Source organism: Mustelus asterias, unplaced genomic scaffold, assembly GCF_964213995.1.
Source record: "Mustelus asterias unplaced genomic scaffold, sMusAst1.hap1.1 HAP1_SCAFFOLD_1434, whole genome shotgun sequence".
NCBI lineage: Eukaryota > Metazoa > Chordata > Chondrichthyes > Carcharhiniformes > Triakidae > Mustelus > Mustelus asterias.
Window position 1 is genome coordinate 4,768 of NW_027591379.1, and position 20,424 is coordinate 25,191.

Below are 20,424 nucleotides of genomic sequence, written 5' to 3' on the forward strand. Positions count from 1 at the left end.
AGCTGCCAGAGGTAGTACTAGAGGCGGGTACAATTTTATCTTTTAAAAAGCATTTAGACAGTTACATGGGTACGATGGGTATAGAGGGATATGGGTCAAATGCAGGCAATTGGGATTAGCTTAGGGGTTCTACAAAAAAAAAGGGCGGCATGGACAAGTTGGGCCGAAGGGCCTGTTTCCATGCTGTAAACCTCTATGACTCTATGACTCTGAGTCCTGACAGGTTATCCTCCCCAATTCCAAACCATCAAAGAGGTCACCAGCTTTATTTAGGCAGAGTTCAAACATTTGTAGTTATCAATGAATGTGAACAAGTAATGCACGCCTACCAGTTCTTCTGCCCTGTAAATTAATGTCTTTTTGAAGTATATTTCAAAATAATTTGTATTTAGATTATTCTTATGTAAAATCGACCATGGGGTCACCCTACTGCAGTGGGGTCAACAATAAGTATTCTGGGTGCAGGGGTGGGGGCGATGGGTGTCACGACAGTGAGGATCAATGAGGGATATAGTGTGGATTGATTTGATTTATTGTCGCATTTATTAACATGCAGTGAAAAGTATTGTTTCTTGCACGCTATACAGACAAAACATACCGTTCATAGAGAAAGAAACTAGAGAGTGCAGAATGTAGTGTTACAGTCATAGCTAGGAGGTAGAGAAAGAGCAACTCAATGCAAGGTAAGTTCATTTAAAAGTCTGACAGCAGCAGGGAAGAAACTGTTTTTGAGTCAGTTGGTACGTGACCTCAGACTTTTGTATCCTTTTCCCGACGGAATAAGGTGGAAGAGAGAATGTCCGGGGTGCCTGGGGTCCTTAATTATGCTGGCTGCTTTGCTGAGGCAGCAGGAAGTGTAGACAGTGTCAATGGATGGGAGGCTGGTTTGTGTGATGGATTGGGCTACATTCACGACCTTTTGTAATTCCTTGTGGTCTTGGGCAGAGCAGGAGCCATACCAAGCTGTGATACAACCAGAAAGAATGCTTTCTATGGTGCATCTGTAAAAGTTGGTGAGAGTCGGAGCCTGAATAAGTGCAACTCCAACAACACTGAAGAAGCTCAATGCCAAATTTCTTTAGTCTTCTGAGAAAGTAGAGACGTTGGTGGGCTTTCTTCACTATAGTGTCAGCATGGGGGGACCAGGACAGGTTGCTGGTGATCTGGATACCTAAAAACTTGAAGCTCTCAATCCTTTCTACTTCGTCCCCATTGTTGTAGACAGGGGCATGTTCTCCTTTACAGTTCCTGAAGTCGATGACAATCTCCTTCATTTTGCTGACATTGAGGGAGAGATTATTGGTGCTGCACCAGTTCGCCAGATTCTCTATCTCATTCCTGTACTCTGTCTCATCATTGTTTAAGATCCGACCCACTACAGTGGTGTCGTCAGCAAACTTGAAAATCGAATTGGAGGGGAATTTGGCCACACACACAGTCACAATATCATGCTGTTTTGAGCCCTTACTCTTCCTTCTGCTTGTGGAACACACCAGCCATGGGCTTCACTTCCACAGCAGAGCAGCTGGGATGAGAATTTTGCTGTACGGAAAAACACTGGAAGGGACACAGCTTTTCTGTCCTGCTACTATCAGCTCTGAACACAAGACATGTGTAAAGGTATGTCCAAGTTGTGGGAAATTAGCCCAACTTCACACAGTAGTGCTCCCTGCCCTCCCTGCCATCATTGTATGTTCCTCCAGAGTGCATAGCGGCACACCGCTCTTCCAGTTTTTGGTATATTGGTGATCAGAAAAGGTCAGCTCCAGTGTATTGAGGCCAGAAAACCTGGACCAATGCATTTCACTCTCTGGTATGTAACACAGCATGGCCAAGATGTGGTCCCTATATGTAATTGCTGGTAGTATTGCTGCTTCTATCTGGTGTGTGTAAAGTTTGGTTTTAAAAAAACAAAAGCTGTAAATCTGGAATTACAGTAAATGTCTGAATTGTGCATGAGTTCAGTTAGCACTGGAAGAAGAAATGGGTTAATGTTTTAAGTGGGACCTTTGAGCGCAACATTGGAACAGTTTAATTTCTCCCTGGGTTCCTGGGTAATTTTATTTTTCTGCTGAAGAATTTATAACTGGTTGTGTTTAAAAGCACCAATCAAAATGGCGGGTGTCCCTAATTTACTTTGCTTGATTTTATTCAATACTTGCCAATCACAATCCTGATGTAATGATGCTAATTACAGTTAATCTGCCAGCTAATGACGGAAATTGTAAACATATCATTCATGCAGCTGCATAATGCCCCAAAGCTTAATCAAAATTACCCATGGAAGATTTTATAAAGCCTTCTTTTATAAACCAGACCATAGAAGTCATAATAAAAATGTAATGTGGTTCAGCCTAACGTTTGCTTGTAAACCTGATCCAGCTCCAGCTGGCAGCTCACGCGCTTGAATCTGCGAATTTACAGTGGACAGGTCAGCCACGTAATACGGAGAGAACGGTGTCCATTTTCCAACAGCTACTTTAATGCGTTCTTCCACACTGAAGATGACTGACTTGCTTTTGCTTTTTTTAGGTTTATTTCAACATGAGCTGCCAGAGTTGGGGTTTGGACTGTCGGTTGTCTTGGGTTGAGGCCATCAATTGGATTGGGGTTCCTAGCTGGTGTTTGCCCCCCCCCACCCCTCCCATTTTGAGTCAGAGCTAGGTCATGTTGGTGTTCCCTGCAGGAATTGGAGGCTTCCCAGTGAAAGTCAGGGTTGGCTTTGGCCACCCAATTGGAAAATAGATCAAGGTGGACTTAATATTGAGTTCAATGATTTTAGATTATAACCTCTGCCCCCATTTTGTTTTATTTTCTTTGCAGTTTCACCTTTTTTCTCATTTCTTTCTTAATTTGTTTATTTTGTTTACGGACTGCTACTATACTGCCATTCACCCCTCAACTAGATACGTCTTTTGTTTCGTTACTTGTCCGGTTACCACCCTTTTTGACCTTTTACTGTGACACCTTTTGGCATTAATCTCTCCTGCCCTCCACCCTACCACAGACCTTGCCTTTTGTTCTTCATCCCACCCTTCCCCCTTTAACGTGCTCAATACCTATTACATTTCTAACTTCTCTCAATTGTGATGAAAGGTCACAGATCTCAATTAAGTTCTCTCACCATAGATGCTGTCAGACCTGCTCTGTATTTCCAGTGTTTTTTAATTTCAAATTTCTATAATCTGCAGGATTTTGCTTTTGTGGCTCCATGTGAGGGGCTAATTAGCTCAGTTAGCTCGATGCCTGGCAAGAGGGTGGTGCAGCATAACACCAACAGCATGCATTCACTCCCTGTACTGGCAGAGGTAATTCTTGATGCCTGTCTCCTGTACTTGCCCCAAAATGGTATCATGTCAGTAACCATGATTAGTAGCCCTTGAGCAGTGCAAATGCCACATGGAAAGAGAGATGTGTGACCATTCTCGACCAAGAGGTTTCTTGCCTCCAGTTTTTTTTGCTCTCGGGTCCGTCATCTAGGCAAGGGAAATTCAGTTAGTGGCAGGCCAGGGTGAGGATGCACATATTTTGCACTTGAACTGGTTCTGTTCTACTCTAATGAACTACCAGCAGCAGTCAGAGAGCTCAGAGCAACTCACTCCCCACCTCTCAAGCCAGGAAACTAAGTGATTTAGAAGAAATAAACACTATTGTGAATCTGTTTGCTTTCTTTTTGTTAGGAGGCGACATGCCGAAGTCAGAACGTTCACTCTTTGACAATCTACCAGATCCAAGCAACCCAGACGTAGGTAAACGCAGCCAGAGTGAAACTCCTTTGTTGATTTGCTCCTGCTTTATGTTATTGATGGTGGACTTTTGGCCGTTGCTTCTTTATTGTTGGTATTCATGCTTCATTAATTATGCTATTAAAGTTAGTTACTTGCTCTCCTTGCCTCCCCCCAACTTCCACTGGGGTTTTTAAAAATAAGGCTAGCTGGTTTTGCCAATTTTGGAAGATCGCAGTAGCCAAAGCTGTCATTTGCCTTCTCTTTCTCCTCGAAGCCCATGGCAATGCTGGATGTTTTGGATTTATAAGCGAGAAATTACCTTTGGGGTGTTGAAGTTGCTGGCAAGACGGGCATTTATTGTTCATCCCTGGGTGCTCTTGAGAAGTCGGTGGTGTGCCTTTTCTGAGAGCTGCTATTGCATTGGTTTGATATGACCTCGTTTAATAAACTAGTTCAGAGGGTAGTCAAGAGTCAGCTGCATTGTTGTGGGACTGGAGTCATGGGCGAGACTGGGTAAGGTACGGCAGGGTATTTATGAGAAATCAGAATCATCATCACTTTAACAGTTTTTCTTTAACGGAAATCAAATGGAAGTCAAATTTACAAACTGCCCAGGTGAAATTTTGTCTGGTATTCTCTGAATTATTATCCCTGCCTTCAAGATTACAGCATACATTACAACATATTCACTGTGCTGCTATCATTACCATTAAAGAGCAAATGACAGGAAAATACTGCATGACATGTTTCTCTGAATCACATGGCATCGTAATACACATGCACCCATTTCTGGCAGGAATAGGGAAAGGGGTCTCTGTAACAGGATCTCATTCCACACTCAGTATCTGTGTATTCATTTAAATGATTGTCTAGCACTAAGGGAGGAGAATATTCAGGAATCATGAAACATGAACTATGGTTTCACAGTTTATTTCTAGTAACAAGGCTAGTTACGTGGATGCATTTTCCCTCCTTATTCCTAGTTGGGGGGGTGGTTGGTATGTGATTCCAGCATTATACAGTCTTTATTCTCTATACACAATAAAAGATTTTTGTCTCCTTTCTCCAGATTGCCCTGGGGAGAGATTTTTCAGCTATATAACACTGGAATGATGTACTGTTGCTCACAGATCTGTAACAGGAATGATAGTGATGGGAGCAATTTGAGGTGATGAATTTAGTGTATCACAACTTTAAAATGTGTCGACCTAGATGTGATGTCCCCTGTAGTGCTCTAGATAAGTCCAGCAACAACACTGGCTGCTGCTTACCATTCGGATAGGAAAAGTAAAGCCCCCATTGTTGAGGGTGTATTGATATTAAAGTAATTTATCAGCTACAAGCACTGGCTGGCTGATAAAATCAATCTTCACTGCTATAATTTAAGTGAGCTGGCTCTCCTGGTCACTGAAATAAGGATTGGTGTGGGTCGCAGTTGCCACTCAGTTCCTGTACTAATTAGAGCAGCACCAACAGAAAATGTGAGATTGCCAGCAGAGAGAGAATTATGATGGAGAAATGTGACAGTGCTGATGCTTCTTGGAGTTCTCACTGCAAATAATCCTCAACATTGTCCATCATAAACTACATTGCAGGGATGTGTGGTGTGCAAAGAATTGCCTGAAATCACCATGCTTGGTGCATCATAAACAGTGCCTTTGTAATTGACTTCTTTAGTAAGGCCAGATAGTTGATACAATTTGTCCAATATAAGGCTGCCATGATGAGTGTTGACATTGTCAGTGGTGTGGTCTGCACATAAATTTGTATGACATCTCATGGAAGTATCCCAAAGGATTTCACATATAATGAAATACTTTGAAGCCCAGTCGCTATTTCTTGGTTGTTGCCTATTTCTTGCACCATAATGTTTTACAAACCATAATGCAATGGTTGGAATAGTTGGTCTGTTTTTGATATTGGCTGAGGGAGAAATGTTGAAGAGGCACCAGCAGAGCTTCCTGCTCTCCCTGGGAAAAGTCAAACGGATTCTGAAACATCCAAAGGATGATAAATCCCTCCGTGATGTACTCGCATGACAGCCAAGATTATATGTCCGAGTCCTGAACCTTCTAAATGGGAGGCAAGGATCCTGCGCTCCAGAACAATGTTGGGGTGGGTGCCTGTCTTGTTTCTACTGGCTGATGAATAAAGGCTTGCTGCAAGGCTAAATTGGTAATTCTGGAACAACCTCTTGCATTTATACATCAATTATAAGGCTGAGTTTGCAAATCTATTATTGTGACAAACCTTCACTAAGGCTGCTTTTCTGAACCACAGCCTGAAACAAACGTGCTGGATTCTAAGTGCCAAGCTGAGTCTTTGCCTGAACAGGCAGGCAGCAAAATCCTGTCCCAAATAGAGCTTTTTGATACTGGCAGCTCCATCACATCATGCATACTATAATGGTATTTTGATACTTTCCAAAGATGGAAAGGTAAACTGAGAGTAGCTTATGTGAACGAAACAGTATGAAAGAAAGCTTGTAAATGTTGTAATAACTTCATTGTTTTGCAGTTGCATTTAAATTGCTCTCTTGTTCCTTGCATCTGCCAGCACCTCACGTGCCTGACCTGTTTGGGGAGCTTCCAGAAGCAAAGAATGACATGAAGGGTGAGAAGCGCAAAATGCCAGATCAGAATGGATCCAAAGGCCACGAGGAGAAGAAACTATGTAAAGGTATTGTAGCCAAATTGGCAAGTGAGGAAAGGACTGACAACAGGTACAGAACATAGTGGTTAATGGAGACCTGGGTGGGCATTTTCTAGGCTCATTTGCTGTGGGCGCAAATCCCATTATGGTCGAATACTTTGTGAAAGGGCCGTAATGGGATTTGCACTGGGGAGATCTCCCCACCCCCATCAGCAACATATTTGGGCATGAGCCTGATTGGAATGAATGTTAATTTACATCAGATTAAACGGGATGGGGAGAGGGTGATGCCCCCGAAGACCCGATGCCAGTGTGGATGGGGGCACGTGCGGGTCACCCTGATGCTTGCATGGTTTTGCTGGGGGGGAGGGGGGTTGCCCAAACCTGAACCGTAAATTTTTTTTTTAGAAACCCTACAGTGCAGAAGGAGGCCATTCGGCCCATCGAGTCTGCGCCGACCACAATCCCACCCAGGCCCTACCCCCACATATTTACCCGCTAATCCCTCTAACCTACGCATCTCAGAACTCAATTTTTAACCTGGCCAATCAACCTAACCCGCACATCTTTGGACTGTGGGAGGAAACCGGAGCACCCGGAGGAAACCCCGCAGACACGAGGAGAATGTGCAAACTCCACACAGACAGTGACCCAAGCCGGGAATTGAACCCAGGTCCCTGGAGCTGTGAAGCAGCAGTGCTAACCACTGTGCTACCATGCCGTAAATGGTTGGCCGTCTGTCATAGAAGCTGGGGGGCTTCCCCTTGTTTGCTGGGGTGCCAAAGTCTGTGTGATGGGGGGACTGTCTCTTCACCTAGAGATCAGGGCGCCCTTTTAAAAACAGCGACCTGATCTCTGTGCTGCCGGACGGGCGACACGGTGATTAGCACTGCTGCCTCACAGCGCCAGGGACCTGGGTTCCATTCCCAGCTTGGGTTACTGTCTGTGTGGAGTTTGCACGTTCTCCCCGTGTCTGCGTAGGTTTCCTCCGGGTGCTCCAGTTTCCTCCCACAGTCTGAAAGACGTGCTGGTTAGGTGAATTGACCCAAACAGGTGCCGGACTGTGGTGACTAGGGGAATTTTACAGTAACTTCATTGCAGTGTTAATGTAAGCCTTACCTGTGACTAATAATAAATAAATGCTAGTGTCTTTAGGCGGTGCCTCCACAAGTATGGCAGCTCAAAATATGCCCCCTGCTTTTTTTTGACAAATGTGTCAGAAGATTTGGAGTAAACACCTGCCTGTTTCTCTGGGGTTTTCAGTCAGAACCTGACACTTGCCATTTTTATGTCTCTTTGCAACCCAGTATAATGCTGCAGATTGTCATGCTGATAAATATACAAATAGCAGAAAGAGATCGTGGAATTAGCGATGTGGTCTGGTTCAATTTGAAAGCAGAAAGGACATTGACTTCATGAATAGTGAACTGGAGAAAAGACAAGTTTCAGCACAATTAAAGGAATCTGAGCTGAATTAACTGGGGGCTAAATGGTTGCTATTTGCAATGGGGAGAGTAGAGTACAAAATAAAAGGGAATATTAAAAATCGGCACCAGGCAATACAAAAGAAATAGCAACTTTTAAAATCATTTTTTAAAAAATAAGCGTACTTGAAGGATCAGCCTCGCTCAGGGATGAAGATGAACATTTAGTTGTGAAGGAATAGCAGAGGCATGAAATAAATGTTTTATTAGTATTTACAAATGATGGTGAAAATGAGAATCTAATGTAAGAAATAGGAGGAGATGCAGACCTTTGGGCCCTTTGCTGCCCAAGCTTGTTTACAGTTCACCTCATGGCCTTGCCCTTTCTTTGTAACCTCCTCCAGCCAAACTGACCTCAGATCTCTGCTTTTCCAATCCTAGACTCTAGTGGATCCCTGATTTTAATTGCTGTGCCACTGGCGGCCATTCCTTCAGCTGCTTCAGCTCTAAGCTCTGGAATTTCCTTCCAAACCCTCTGCATCTGTCTCTACCTTTACTCCTTTTAAGACACTCCGTCAAAATAACCTCTTGTTTAAACTTTTGGTCTCCTGTCTTGACATCATCTTATGTGGTGCAATGCCAAATTTTGTTTCATAATGGGTAGTGCACCTTGGGATGTTTTTCTTTGTTAAAGGCCTTAAATTAATATATAACTTATTGTTACCTAAACCCATGTATCCAAACCTGAGCATGAACCAGTGTTTTCAGGAGAAATGAAGGTGGAGTGTAAACAACAGAGAGGGGAGAGGATCAGAGTGGAAAATAGCAAATGTAACTTCTCTATTCATGAAAGGAGAGAGGCTGGAAATAGATACAGACCAGTTAGCCTAACATCTGTCAACAAGAAAATGATGGAATCTTATTCAGGAGGTTATAGCAAGGCACTCAGAAAATCTAAATGCTATCAGGCAGAGTCGGATTGATTTTGCAAAATGGGAGATCGTGTTTGATTAGTTTATTAGACTTAGTTGAGGAAGTAATAAGTAAAATGGGTCAGGAGGAACCTGTAGATGCAGTGTGCTTAGATTTCCAGGAGACAGTTGTCAAGGTGCCATATCAAGGGTCACTACACAAGATCAGAGCACGTGGTATGGGGGTAACATATTAATGTGGATAGAGATTGGTTAGCTAACAGGAAACAGAAAGCAGGCATATATTAGGTCATGGGTTGGCAAGATGTAACAAGTGGAGTGCCACAAGGATCATTGCTGGGGCTACAACTATTTATTACTTTTATCAATTACCTGAATGAAGGGACCGAATAGGGAGGCAGTGGGATAGTCGTATTGTCACTGGACTAATAATCCAGAGACACCAGGGTAAAAGTCAGGGCCCCCGGGTTCGAATCCTATCACGGCAGATGGTGAAGTTTCAATTCAGTAAAAGTCTAATGATGACCGTGAAACCATTGTCAATGGTTGTAACACCCCATCGAGTTCACGAACATAGAATCATAGAATCCTATAATGCAGAAGGAGGCCATTTGGACCGTCGAATCTGCACCGACCACAATCCCACCCAGGCCCTATCCCCATAACCCTATGCATTTACCCCAGCTAGTCTCCCTGACACTAAGAGGCAATTTAACCTGGCCAATCAACCTAACCCACACATCTTTGGACTGTGGGAGGAAACCGGAGCACCCGGAGGAAACCCACACAGATATGGGGAGAATGTGCAAACTCCACACAGACAGCGACCCAAGCTGGGAATCAAACCCGGGTCCTTGGCGCTTTGAGGCAGCAGTGCTAACCACTGTGCCGCCCAAACGCCCTTTTAGGATGGAAATCTGCCGTCCTTACCTGGTCTGGCCTACATGTAATGTGGTTGACCCTTAATTACCCTTGAACTGAGTGCCCAGCTCATATCCCATGAATGAATAAAACAAAATGGCTGCTAAATTTGCTAATGAGACAAAGATAGCTAAGGAGAAATTTGGGAAGAGGACATAAATAGTCTACAGACGGATATAATAAAGTTAAGTGAATGCACAAAAATTTGGCAGGTAGCAAATAATGTAGGAAAATGTGAACTTGTCCACTGAGGCAGAAAAACTAGGAAAACAGCATATTATTAAATGGAGGGATTGCAGAACTCACAGAGGGATGTGTGTGTGTGTGTTGGTACATGAAGCACAAACATTTGGATGCAAGTATAGCAAGTGGTTAGGAATGCAAATGTTTATTGCAAGCGGAATGGAATGCAAAAGTAGGAAAGTTTTTGCTAGAATTATATAGTGATTTTTTGAGACTCCCATCTGGAGTGGACAGTTTTAGTTCCTTAATTTAAAAAAGAATGTCACTGTAGTGCATAGAAAATCCAATCAACTGATTCCTGGGAAGAAGGGATTGTCTTACAAGGAACAGAGGACACATTGAGCCTGTATCTTTTGAAGTTTGGAGGCATGGGAGGTGATTTTATTGAAACATATAAGATCTTGAGGGGTCCTGACAGGGTGAATGCTGAAAGGGTGTTTCCCTTTGTGGGACAGGTGAGAACTAGGGGATGCAGTTTAAAAATAAGGGGTCTCCAATTTAAGATGGAGATGAGGAGAAATGTTTTCACTTGGAGGGTTTGCAAAATTCATTTCCCTAGAAACCTCAAGGTAATTGAATATTTTGAAGGCTGAGTTGGTGCTGCATAAAGTAGAGGCCACAATCAGATCATCCATGAACTTATCAAAGGAGCAAGTTCGAGGAACTGAATGTTTAACATGGGAAGGGTGTGGGGAGTTTGAAGAGAGATTTTGTAAAAGTTGCAATAAGCAGACTTCCAGCATCTGCAGTTTTTTTCATAGATTTCGTTTATGTTTTCCTTCAGCATTTGTCACCTTGAAGGGTTATGTCGCAGAGAGAAGGGGTGAACGAGGGGAAATGCAGGATGCACATGTTATAATTAATGATTTTACATCGAGCTTCACACGGTTGCCATCAGAAGTGTAAGTATCAAAGTGGCGGACCGCCATGCAGCCTTTACTTTTACAACTGGGTAGATTAGAGAGAGCGTTACTATGCAACATACTATTCTCCCTGGACTGGGGAGTAGTCATGTGAGAAAAGTACAGACTGGAGAGTTGTTCCAGCCTCTACGGCCAACTCTTTTTTTTGAGTTTGCAAGGGTAGCTCGTGATACTGTTCACTCCTCTCTCTCTCTCTCTCTCTCTCCTCCCCCCCCCGCCCCCCCCCCCCCCGGATCCACACTCTTGGCCCCCACCCCACCTTACCCCACATCCTACACTTTGTACCATATGCCAACATGAGCACACAGAAGCCCATGTGCGATGCTGTGTGTTGGTTCTGTGCTGTGTTGTTTGTGGAGATCTCACTATATGAGTTTCTTGCCGTGGAACATTAGTCTTGGAAACTAAGTGGGGTGAACAGTAGTATAGAAGGTGTATTACTGGTCTATTGATCAGAGTACAAACCCACCATTGCCCCCATGATTATTTGTAAATTTGAATTCAAATTTGGAAGAAAGAAAACAGCTGAATATGTGGCACAAAGCTATCGAATTATCATAAAAATCCAACTAGATTTCTGTTCTCCTGTAGGATGGGAAACCTTCTATTCTTCTGGCCTATATTTGACTCCAGTCCCACACCAACTGTGCTGAGTCTTAAATGCTTATGAATTGGCCTTTCAAGCCACTTTGCCTAGGGCAGCCAGGATGGGCTCTTAATGCTGGCCTTGCCCACGACCCGAGAATGGGATTGAGCTGGATAGTTTTTAGGTGACGTGGACAGTTTGCTGGATAATGCAGCTATCATTTCTCTCAAAACTCCTTTCTTCTCTGCCTCCGGTTTAGCTCTCGATTGTCATACTTCGCTGTTTTCGATGGCCATGGTGGAACACGAGCATCCAAGTACGCCGCTCAGAACCTTCACCTCAACCTGGCCCGTAACTTCCCCAAAGGTAACCACAACTGCCACAGTAAAGGGGAACGCTAGCATTTAATCTGAAATCCAAGCTCAGTAGCTGAACCGGTATCCAATTGTTTATAGGACTTACTATAAGAAAGTGAGGTTTAGTTCTGGATGAGACCCCTTTATCAGACATCAATGGAGTTTAACCCTGAACGTGTTCCCTGCTGGGTTAGGAATGTAGTTTAGTCCTGAAGATACTTGCTGATCAGACAGGAGTACATTTTTTAAAGCATGGCTCATTGGTAACTCAAGTGAATGTGTTTTTCCCCTACTGTACATATCAAAATATACAACACCATAGCCGAACATTGGATTGTGACCTATTATTGTTTTCATTTGAGGAGCTCACTTGAGCGATTGCTACAGACTATCACTGTTCAATGTTCACTTAATTTTAATTCAGAATGAGATCCAAAGTTAAGATGTTGCTCAATCATTGATGGTTATATCTTAACTAGTCTAATTAAGTGGAAGTTTTGTTTTTACATTATTCTGGCTCCTGTTGTCCAAAGGCCTTGTAGATTTCTACATTGTTATCAGTGCAAGGTGTGAGACTCCAGGTCGTGAGTCCAGCATGAGCACCTACTTAAATCTGCAGGTTTTCAGAATTAAATTTCAATGAATAGATTTGCATTCAAAGTGGTTTGTGAGTCCAGGGATTACAGGATGAACATGACCTTGTTCTTGTTACTCCTGCTGTTACCTCAAAAGGTCTGAGCTGGACTACAAAGAACAGTACAGCACAGGAACAGGCCCTTCAAGCCCACCAAGTCTGTGCTGACACAGATGCCTCTCTAATATTTTCTTGCCTCTACGCAGTCCATATCCCTCTGTTCCGTGCCTATTCATGTATCTATTCAGATGCCTCTTGAACGTTGTTATAGAAGCTGCTTCCATCACCACCTCCAGGCATTCACCACCCTCTGTGTGAAAAACTTGCCCCTTACATCTCGTTTAAACTTTCCCCCTCTCACTTTCAATCTGCCCCCGAGTAATTGACCCTTCGACCCTGGGAAAAAGATTCTGACTATCCACTCTACCCAAGCCTGTCATAATCTTGTAAACCTCTATCAGGCCCCCCCTTGTCCTCCGATGCTCCAATGAAAATAATCCAAGTTTGTTTGACCTTTCTTCGTAGTCCATATCCTCCAAACCAGGCAACGTTCTGCTAAATCTTTTCTGCACCCTTTCCAATGCATCAACATCCTTCTGGTAGTGTGGCGACCAGAATTGTACACAATACTCCAAATGCGGCTGAACCAAGTGTTATACAGCTGCAACATGATGTTCCAATTCCTATACTCAATGCCCCATATGGCTTCACCTTCTGTATCAGCCTGCCATGAGGAGCCTTATCGAAGGCTTTACTAAAGTCCATATTTACAACATCCACTGCCCTGCCCTGGACAATTTTTCTTGCCACTTCCTCAAAGAACTCAATCAAGTTTGTGTGATACAACCTCCCCTCTCATCCTCTGGTACCTCACTCATGGCTAAAGAGGATAGAAAGATTTTAGCCAAGGCCTCAGCAATTTCTCCCCTCACCTCTCTCAGTATCCTGGGAGAGACCCTATCTGGCCCTGGGGACTTGTCCACCTTAATGTTTTTCAAAACCTCCAATACCACCTCCCTTTTTATCTCAACATGTCCTAGGATGTCAACATCCTCCTTTTCTACACTCTCAATCCACCACATCCTTCTTCTTTGTGAATACTGATGCAAAATACTCGTTAAAGATCTCACCCACCTCATCTGGCTCTACGCACACATTCCCTCCACTGTCCTTGAGTGGACCAACCCTTTCCTTAGCTACCCTCTTCCTCCGAAAAATGCATAAAAAGCCTTAGGATTCTCCTTAATCCTGCCTCCTAAGTCCATGTTTAAGCTCTTTCCTGTTATCTTTGTATTCCTCAAGAGCCTAATGTGTTTTCAATTTCCTGAAATTTATGATGCCTCCTCCTCCTTTTTCACTAAGCTCACAATCTCTCTTGTCATCCAGGGTTCCTGAATCTTGCCATCTCTCTCCCCCCCACTCCCCTCCAGTCTACATTCCCTAGCTCCTGCCTAACACTGTCATAGTTAGCCTTCCCCCAGTTTAGTACTTTCACTCTGGGACTACTTTTATCCTTTTCTACAAGTATCTTAAAACTCATAGAATTGTTATCACTGTTCCCAAAATGGTCCCCCACCGAGACATCAATCACCTGTCTGGGCTCGTTTCCCAGAACCAGGTCTAAGATAGCCCCTTCCCAAATTGGACTATCTACACACTGCCTCAAGAAGCACTCTTGGACACACTGAACAAACTCTGCGCCACCCAAGCCCTTGGCACTAAAGGAATCCCAGTATACATTGGGGAATTTAAAATCACCCATCTCATCAACCCTGTTGTTTTTACATCTTCCCATAATCTGCTGACATATCAGTTCCTCCACTTCATGCTGGCTGTTGGGAGGTCTGTAGTACAACCCCAATAGCGTGATTGTGTCACTCCTGTTCCTGAGCTCTACCCATATGGCCTCACTGCACGATCCCACCAAGTGACCTCCCTCCGTATAGCTGTGACATTCTCCCTAATCAGTAAAGCAAAACCCCCACCTCTTTTGTCATCCTCTCTATCTCACCTGAAGCATTTAAATCCTGGAATGTTAAGCTGCCAGTCCTGTCCTTCTTTCATCCAAGTCTCTGTAATTGACACAACATCATAGTTCCATGAAGTAATCTAAGCTTTAAATTCATCCACTTCACCTGTCATACACCTTGTGTTAAAGCAAGCGCACCTGAGACCATCTGTCCTGTCATGTTTTGCACACACTCCCTGTGTTTTATTTCTCTTGGTCTTACTGGACCCATTCACTGAGTTCTCCACAGTTTCTGTACTCTGCACTGTGGCCCTTTTTGATTTTTGTCTTTGGTTTCTCTGCCTTCCACTTTTCCCCTTACTGCCTTTTGTTTCTGTTCCCTCTGACTTCCTACATCGATTCCAATCCCCCTGCCACATTAGTTTAAATCCTCATCAACAGCACTAACAAATGCTCCCCTAGGACATTGGTTCCAGTCCTGTCCAGGTGCAGACTGTTCGATTTGTACTGGTCCCACCTCCCCAGAACTGGTTCCAATGTCTCAGGAATTAAAATTCCTCCCTCTTGCACTATCCCTCAAGCCACGCATTCATCTTGGCTATCCTGACATTCCTACTCTGGCTAGCATGTGGCACTGGTAGCAATCCTGAGATTACTACCTTTTGAGGTCCTATTTTCTAGTTTAACTTCTAATTCCCTAAATTCAGCTTGTAGGACCTCATCCCACTCACTGAACCCCCAGATTCAAGTGAGACGTTTTTGTGCAAAATGATCAGGTTTTCTTTTAATTCCCTCTTTACAGGAGAAGTGATTGGTATAGAGAAGACCATTAAGAAGTGCCTTCTAATGACCTTCAAGCAGACGGATGAGGGCTTTCTCAAGCAGGCATCAAGCCAGTGAGTAATAGTAATTGGAAATTGGGTTAATTGTTCCTTTTCACTTCCCAAGCACAGTTGAGGCCTACAGTAGTATCTCCTTTTCTTGGCATTGAAAATGGGGCATTCCTGATCTCTGCAATTTGTTGCTAGGCTCTCCTGTTGTTTAGTAGTGGAGTTCCACTTGTGCCCCAAAAACTGAGAGAGCCTGTTTCCATTCCATTCTCTTGTCACCTCATGCTTCCAACCAGAGAAGATAAAAGATCATTCCAGAGGTGAAATCATTGACCGTGCACGCATTAGGTGATTCTCGGGTATGAGAGTACATTGCAATCTTTAATATAATACTTGAGTATAATGGATTTTTTGTTTACTCATTAGACTCCTTTCCTTGAAACCAACTGTCTGCTCTCAAACTCCTCCTGAATACAGTTTCCTGTCAAGTAAACTACCTTCCCTTGCCTCGCTGTTTATTAACCATGTTACCTCCTCAGTTTGTTCCCAGCTGTGAGAATTATTATCATTGCCACCTTTTGCCCTGCCCTTTGCCACGGAACCATTTGTTCCATTCCTGCTTTTCCCAACGTAGCCAGCATGTCTTCAGTGACCCATGAGTGCTGTGCCCAAGTTCAACCTTGGGCACTCCTACTCCTCATCACATTGACTGCCAGCTTTATCTCCATCACCTCTCCTGATTCAGCGACCATTGCTGTGCTGTCAGGTTGCCTATCTAATGTGAATGAGTGAGTTTTTTTAATTAACTGGCAAGGCTAAAGCCAATCTAGGTGGGGACATTGCAAGGTGAGCAGTAATTTCCATCTAGAAGGAGCCTTAGCCAATTTAAAACAGCTCGCCTTCGTTAACCAGCTGCTTGTAATAAGTCTGGAAAGATGCTGCCTGGCAAGTAAAATCAGGTGGTAAGATGCTGTTGCCAGTGATCCCAGAATGGTTCCCAGGACATGACAAAGTGCTCAGGAGGCGAATCCTGGGTGGGGAGGAGGGGAGGTCCAACTTTCCTTCTTAGAATCATAGAAACCCTACAGTGCAGAAAGAGGCCATGTGGCCCATCGGGTCTGCACCGACCGCAATCCCACCCAGGCCCTACCCCCCCATATCCCTACACATTTACTTGCTAATCCCTCTAACCCATCCATCTCAGGACACTAAGGGGCAATCTTAGCATAGCCAATCAACCTAACCCGCACATCTTTGGACTGTGGGAGGAAACCGGAGCACCCGGAGGAAACCCACGCAGACACGAGGAGAATGTGCAAACTCCACAAAGACAGTGACCCAAGCCGGGAATCAAACCCAGGTCCCTGGAGCTGTGAAGCAGCAGTGCTAACCACTGTGCTACCATGCCGCCCCTTAAAGCCTGAAAAGCTTGGTTCTTGAGCCTGAAAAGCTTCATCTGGTTCTCCTAGCCTATAAGGAAACTTTCTCAATGAACCATTACATTCCTGGGCATCCTCTGGCACCAGCTACGGTTTTTAATGACTTCCGCCTGTCCCCTTGTGGCCCCAAATACCTCATTTGGACACAATCTGGATATTTAGCTTGGGCTGTGTGTTGGTGTCACTAATTGCCACCACCCTCCACACCCCCTTCATCCACTTTCCTCTGGACAAGAGTAATTAAACTCCCATACCCAACTTTCTCTCTCATCATGTAAACAATAGCTTATTGAATTAAATTCTGGAGAGCAACCGTGGTGGAACAGTAACAAGCAAAAGTCAGCACTTTTTGTGGGGGCGATAACAGGGAAAGAGTTGCCGTGCCAGATTTGTAAGGAGAGGGACAGTGGTACAGGCAATTTTTCTATGATTGCAATAGCTTATGTTTGTTCAGGGGTTGGTTTAAAGTTCTGCCTATTGTTCCTGTTCTTGCTGGTATCCAACAGTTAAAACCTGCTGTGGGTTCTTTATGCGGGACTGTGTGGTGGAAGTATCAGGCATTGTGCCAGTGGTGAGCTGGGTGAAGGTGCGTGTTAATTAATCCACGGACATACTGATGAATTGAGGAAGTGCTCATTGTACGCAAGCATTCATGTTGGGGTGGTTTGTGAAATGCTTTATGTATATTTGACTTGGGACTAGTTCTGTCTGCCCAGCTGCTACTGCTGGAGAGAATCTCGGGGCTACTTACCCTCTTGAGAATCTCTCTTCCCTCACAACTCGCATGTAGGAAGTATTTTCTGTTTACTTGGCTTTGTCCTTGATTCCTCCTGGCACTGCTCAAAGATCTTTGATGCCTTGCTATCCATATGTGTGATGTGCTGGTCTGTTTGGCAGATCAGTATTTTAAGCAGAGCCCCAAATCATGTAGGTACAGTATTGCATAAAACCCTCCATAAATTTAGGTCAATAATTAACTCTTGTATTGTGTGTCTCTGCAGGAAACCAGCCTGGAAAGATGGATCTACTGCTACATGTGTTCTGCTAGTGGACAAGGATTTATACGTCGCAAACCTTGGTGACAGCAGGGTATGAAATTCTTGCGAATAATGCATGTCTGTGCTGGGGATACCATGGTCTGTTGATGCATAACAATCCATGTGCAACTGCACTTCAGCTTTCCCACCCTTTACTGCTTCATTATTCTTGATTAATAAGGGGATCAGGGTTTATGGGGAAAAAGCAGGAGAATGGGGATGAGAAAAAAAATCAGCCATGATTGAATGGCGGAGCAGACTCGATGGGCCGAGTGGCCTAATTCTGCTCCTATGTCTTATGGTCCTATTATTTCTTTCTCCTTACTTCATCTCTTCCCCTTCCTTTCTCTGTCTTTCTTCCCCTTCCTATATCCCTTTTCCAAAATCTAAGTTCTGTCACTCCCTGCCTCTTTTTCCAATTCATTGCTGTATTTTTTCTGCCACTTTCTCTTCCTCTCTTTATCTCCTCTTGTCTCAGTTTCTGTTTCTCTTCTCTATTTCTACATTTGTTTTCATTTTGTCTTCTCTATTTTCTCTCTCTCTCTCCTTTCTCCTGGTCTGCCTGCTTCTGGTCTCTATCTTTTAAAGTATATTTATTTATTAGTCACAAGTAAGACTTACATTAACATTGCAATGAAGTTATTGTGAAATTCCCCTAGTTGCCACATTCCAGCGCCTGTTCGGGTCAATGCACCTAACCAGCACGTCTTTCAGACTGTGGGAGGAAACCGGAGCACCGGAGGAAACCCTCGCAGATGCAGGGAGAACATGCAAACTCCACATAGACAGTGACCCAAGCAAGAATCGAACCCAGGTCCCTGACGCTGTGAGGCAGCAGTGCTAACCACTGTGTCACTGTGCCGTCCCACCTTGGTCCTCTTTGTCTCTAACTGTTCTTTCTCCTTTATTTTATTTGCCTCTCTCTATCTGTTTGCCTCTCTTCCTGTCTTTGTCTTTAGTTTCTGTTCCCATCTTTGTCTATTCTTTGCCCATTTCTCTATGTTCTTTGTTTGTATCTGTTTCGTTCTCCATTTCTACTATTTTCTCTTGCTGCATTCTATCTCTGTTTCCTCTCACTCACTCTCCCTTTCTCTTGTTCTCCTTCCCTCCTTACCTGGATTCAATGAAGTCCGAAAGAACCAGTCTGTCTCTCATTGTCCTGTCCCTTTCTTCCAATTTCTTGTCTATTTTCCATTCCTGCCACTATTGATCAATCTTTCTCTCTTTGCCTCTGTTTACTCCTTTTACATTATGTTGTTTCCTCTTCTCACTCAACTTCGGCTTTCCTATTTTCATTCAACTTCTGCTTTCATCTTTTCACTCTAACTTCTTCCTTTCTCTGAATTCTTTAAGTTCCGCACTTTTACATTGCCAATGTACAATTGGTGTACCCCCTCCCTTCTCCACTTGTTCCATAGACTTGTATTGTCTTTCAAAAGAGTAGTTTCTCACAACATCAGTGCTCCCAATGGAGAACCTGTACCCCCTCATTTCAGCAACTGTAGAAGAGGGAATTCTTCACCATTGTTGTTAAAAATGCACGATGCAAGTCGATTGCCTATCATGTGTTCGTTGTACGTGACTGGTTTACTTGTCACAGCTCATTGCAGAGGTAATAGTTGCAGAGAGAATCCAAAGTCTTGTGTGTTAAGCTCCATAGGTCCACAATCTTGGACTGACTTCAGGAAGACACTGGAACTTGAAACTTCAGAGAAAATCATGTGACAGTGAACTATACAGACTGTGCTACCAATTATCATCTGGAACATACTGCTTCATGTCATGGTCTCCGCACATGATCTGACAGATTTGGTTATCTCAAGAGATGGTGGGGGTAGGGAAGAGAGAGCTTGGACTGTCTCTCTCTTGCCAGTGCATGATATACTGGGGGCACTCTGAATTACTAAGTCGTTGTTATAGAGGGGTCCCATCCTTGTACCCAGTGCAGCATGTACTGAGAGAGTCCTTTGGTAGCATCAAACCACCTGTTCTTAGCCATCTCTGAACTGAAAACCCATCTAGCGTTAGTGAAGCTGAGTCTGGCTGCAAAAACAAATTCAGAAACGGTATTTAGCCACAAGGGGGTGGGCATGAATCAGACAATTCCTCCAAGAAGCGCTGTACTTAAGCTTAACGTAGATGAATTGTAGCTGATAGGTCTTCTATCACCAATTGTACATTGGCAATGTAAAAGTGCGGAACTCCCACAGCAGATGGCACAGTGTTAATTAAAATGTGAACTTGTGCCATGAAGGGCATTCAATCCAAACAGTTTTGCGGAATGTGTGGCTCTAAAGGGACTAAAAGAGGTCTGGAGCACACAAATAAAAACAGAGAGAGCAGTCTGCCCTTGAACTGAGAGAATAAGGGTTCCCTTAATGAATGGAGCACTTTTTAAAAAAAAAATGTTTATAGTTTACAGATCTTAAAGTTTTAGCGTCCCAGGAGTTTTGGGTGTGGACTGAACCTCTGATTTAATTGTAGAGTGAAATGGCTCTGCAGCTATCGATAATCCAAGATGTAACAAGGCTCATGATAGAAGATAGTGAGTGCTTGAAGATAAGCTGGCTGGCATAGTTTGTGCATTGACACCTGCCTGACCCATGTAGATAACTGTTATCTGTGGCTACGTGCAGTGTAACAGCAGCTCCTTTGTTATGTGTCATGATCATTGTGGGATATTTTGTATTTGCGTGCTTTATACTGCAACCACTCTCAATGTTTGCTTTGCTGGCTGAGATTTACACTGA

General features: G+C 43.8%; 1 protein-coding gene across 4 annotated transcripts in view; it reads left to right on the plus strand.

The window, feature by feature from the left end:
• The first annotated feature begins 1,364 nt into the window (after nucleotides 1-1,364).
• The window catches only part of ilkap (integrin-linked kinase-associated serine/threonine phosphatase), a 50,119-nt gene continuing 31,059 nt past the window's right edge, over nucleotides 1,365-20,424 (plus strand). The window contains exons 1-8 of one of the 4 annotated variants that reach the window (XM_078206325.1): nucleotides 1,365-1,620; nucleotides 3,681-3,745; nucleotides 4,798-4,896; nucleotides 6,285-6,407; nucleotides 10,685-10,802; nucleotides 11,669-11,775; nucleotides 15,171-15,264; nucleotides 17,639-17,726. In XM_078206325.1, the coding sequence (XP_078062451.1) occupies nucleotides 6,335-6,407; nucleotides 10,685-10,802; nucleotides 11,669-11,775; nucleotides 15,171-15,264; nucleotides 17,639-17,726 (480 nt within the window). In that variant the 5' untranslated portion in view covers nucleotides 1,365-1,620; nucleotides 3,681-3,745; nucleotides 4,798-4,896; nucleotides 6,285-6,334. Of the gene's footprint in view, nucleotides 1,621-2,732; nucleotides 2,752-3,680; nucleotides 3,750-4,797; nucleotides 4,897-6,284; nucleotides 6,408-10,684; nucleotides 10,803-11,668; nucleotides 11,776-15,170; nucleotides 15,265-17,638; nucleotides 17,727-20,424 lie in introns of those variants that run through there. The other 3 variants (XM_078206326.1, XM_078206323.1, XM_078206324.1) reach the window with 3 other exon arrangements.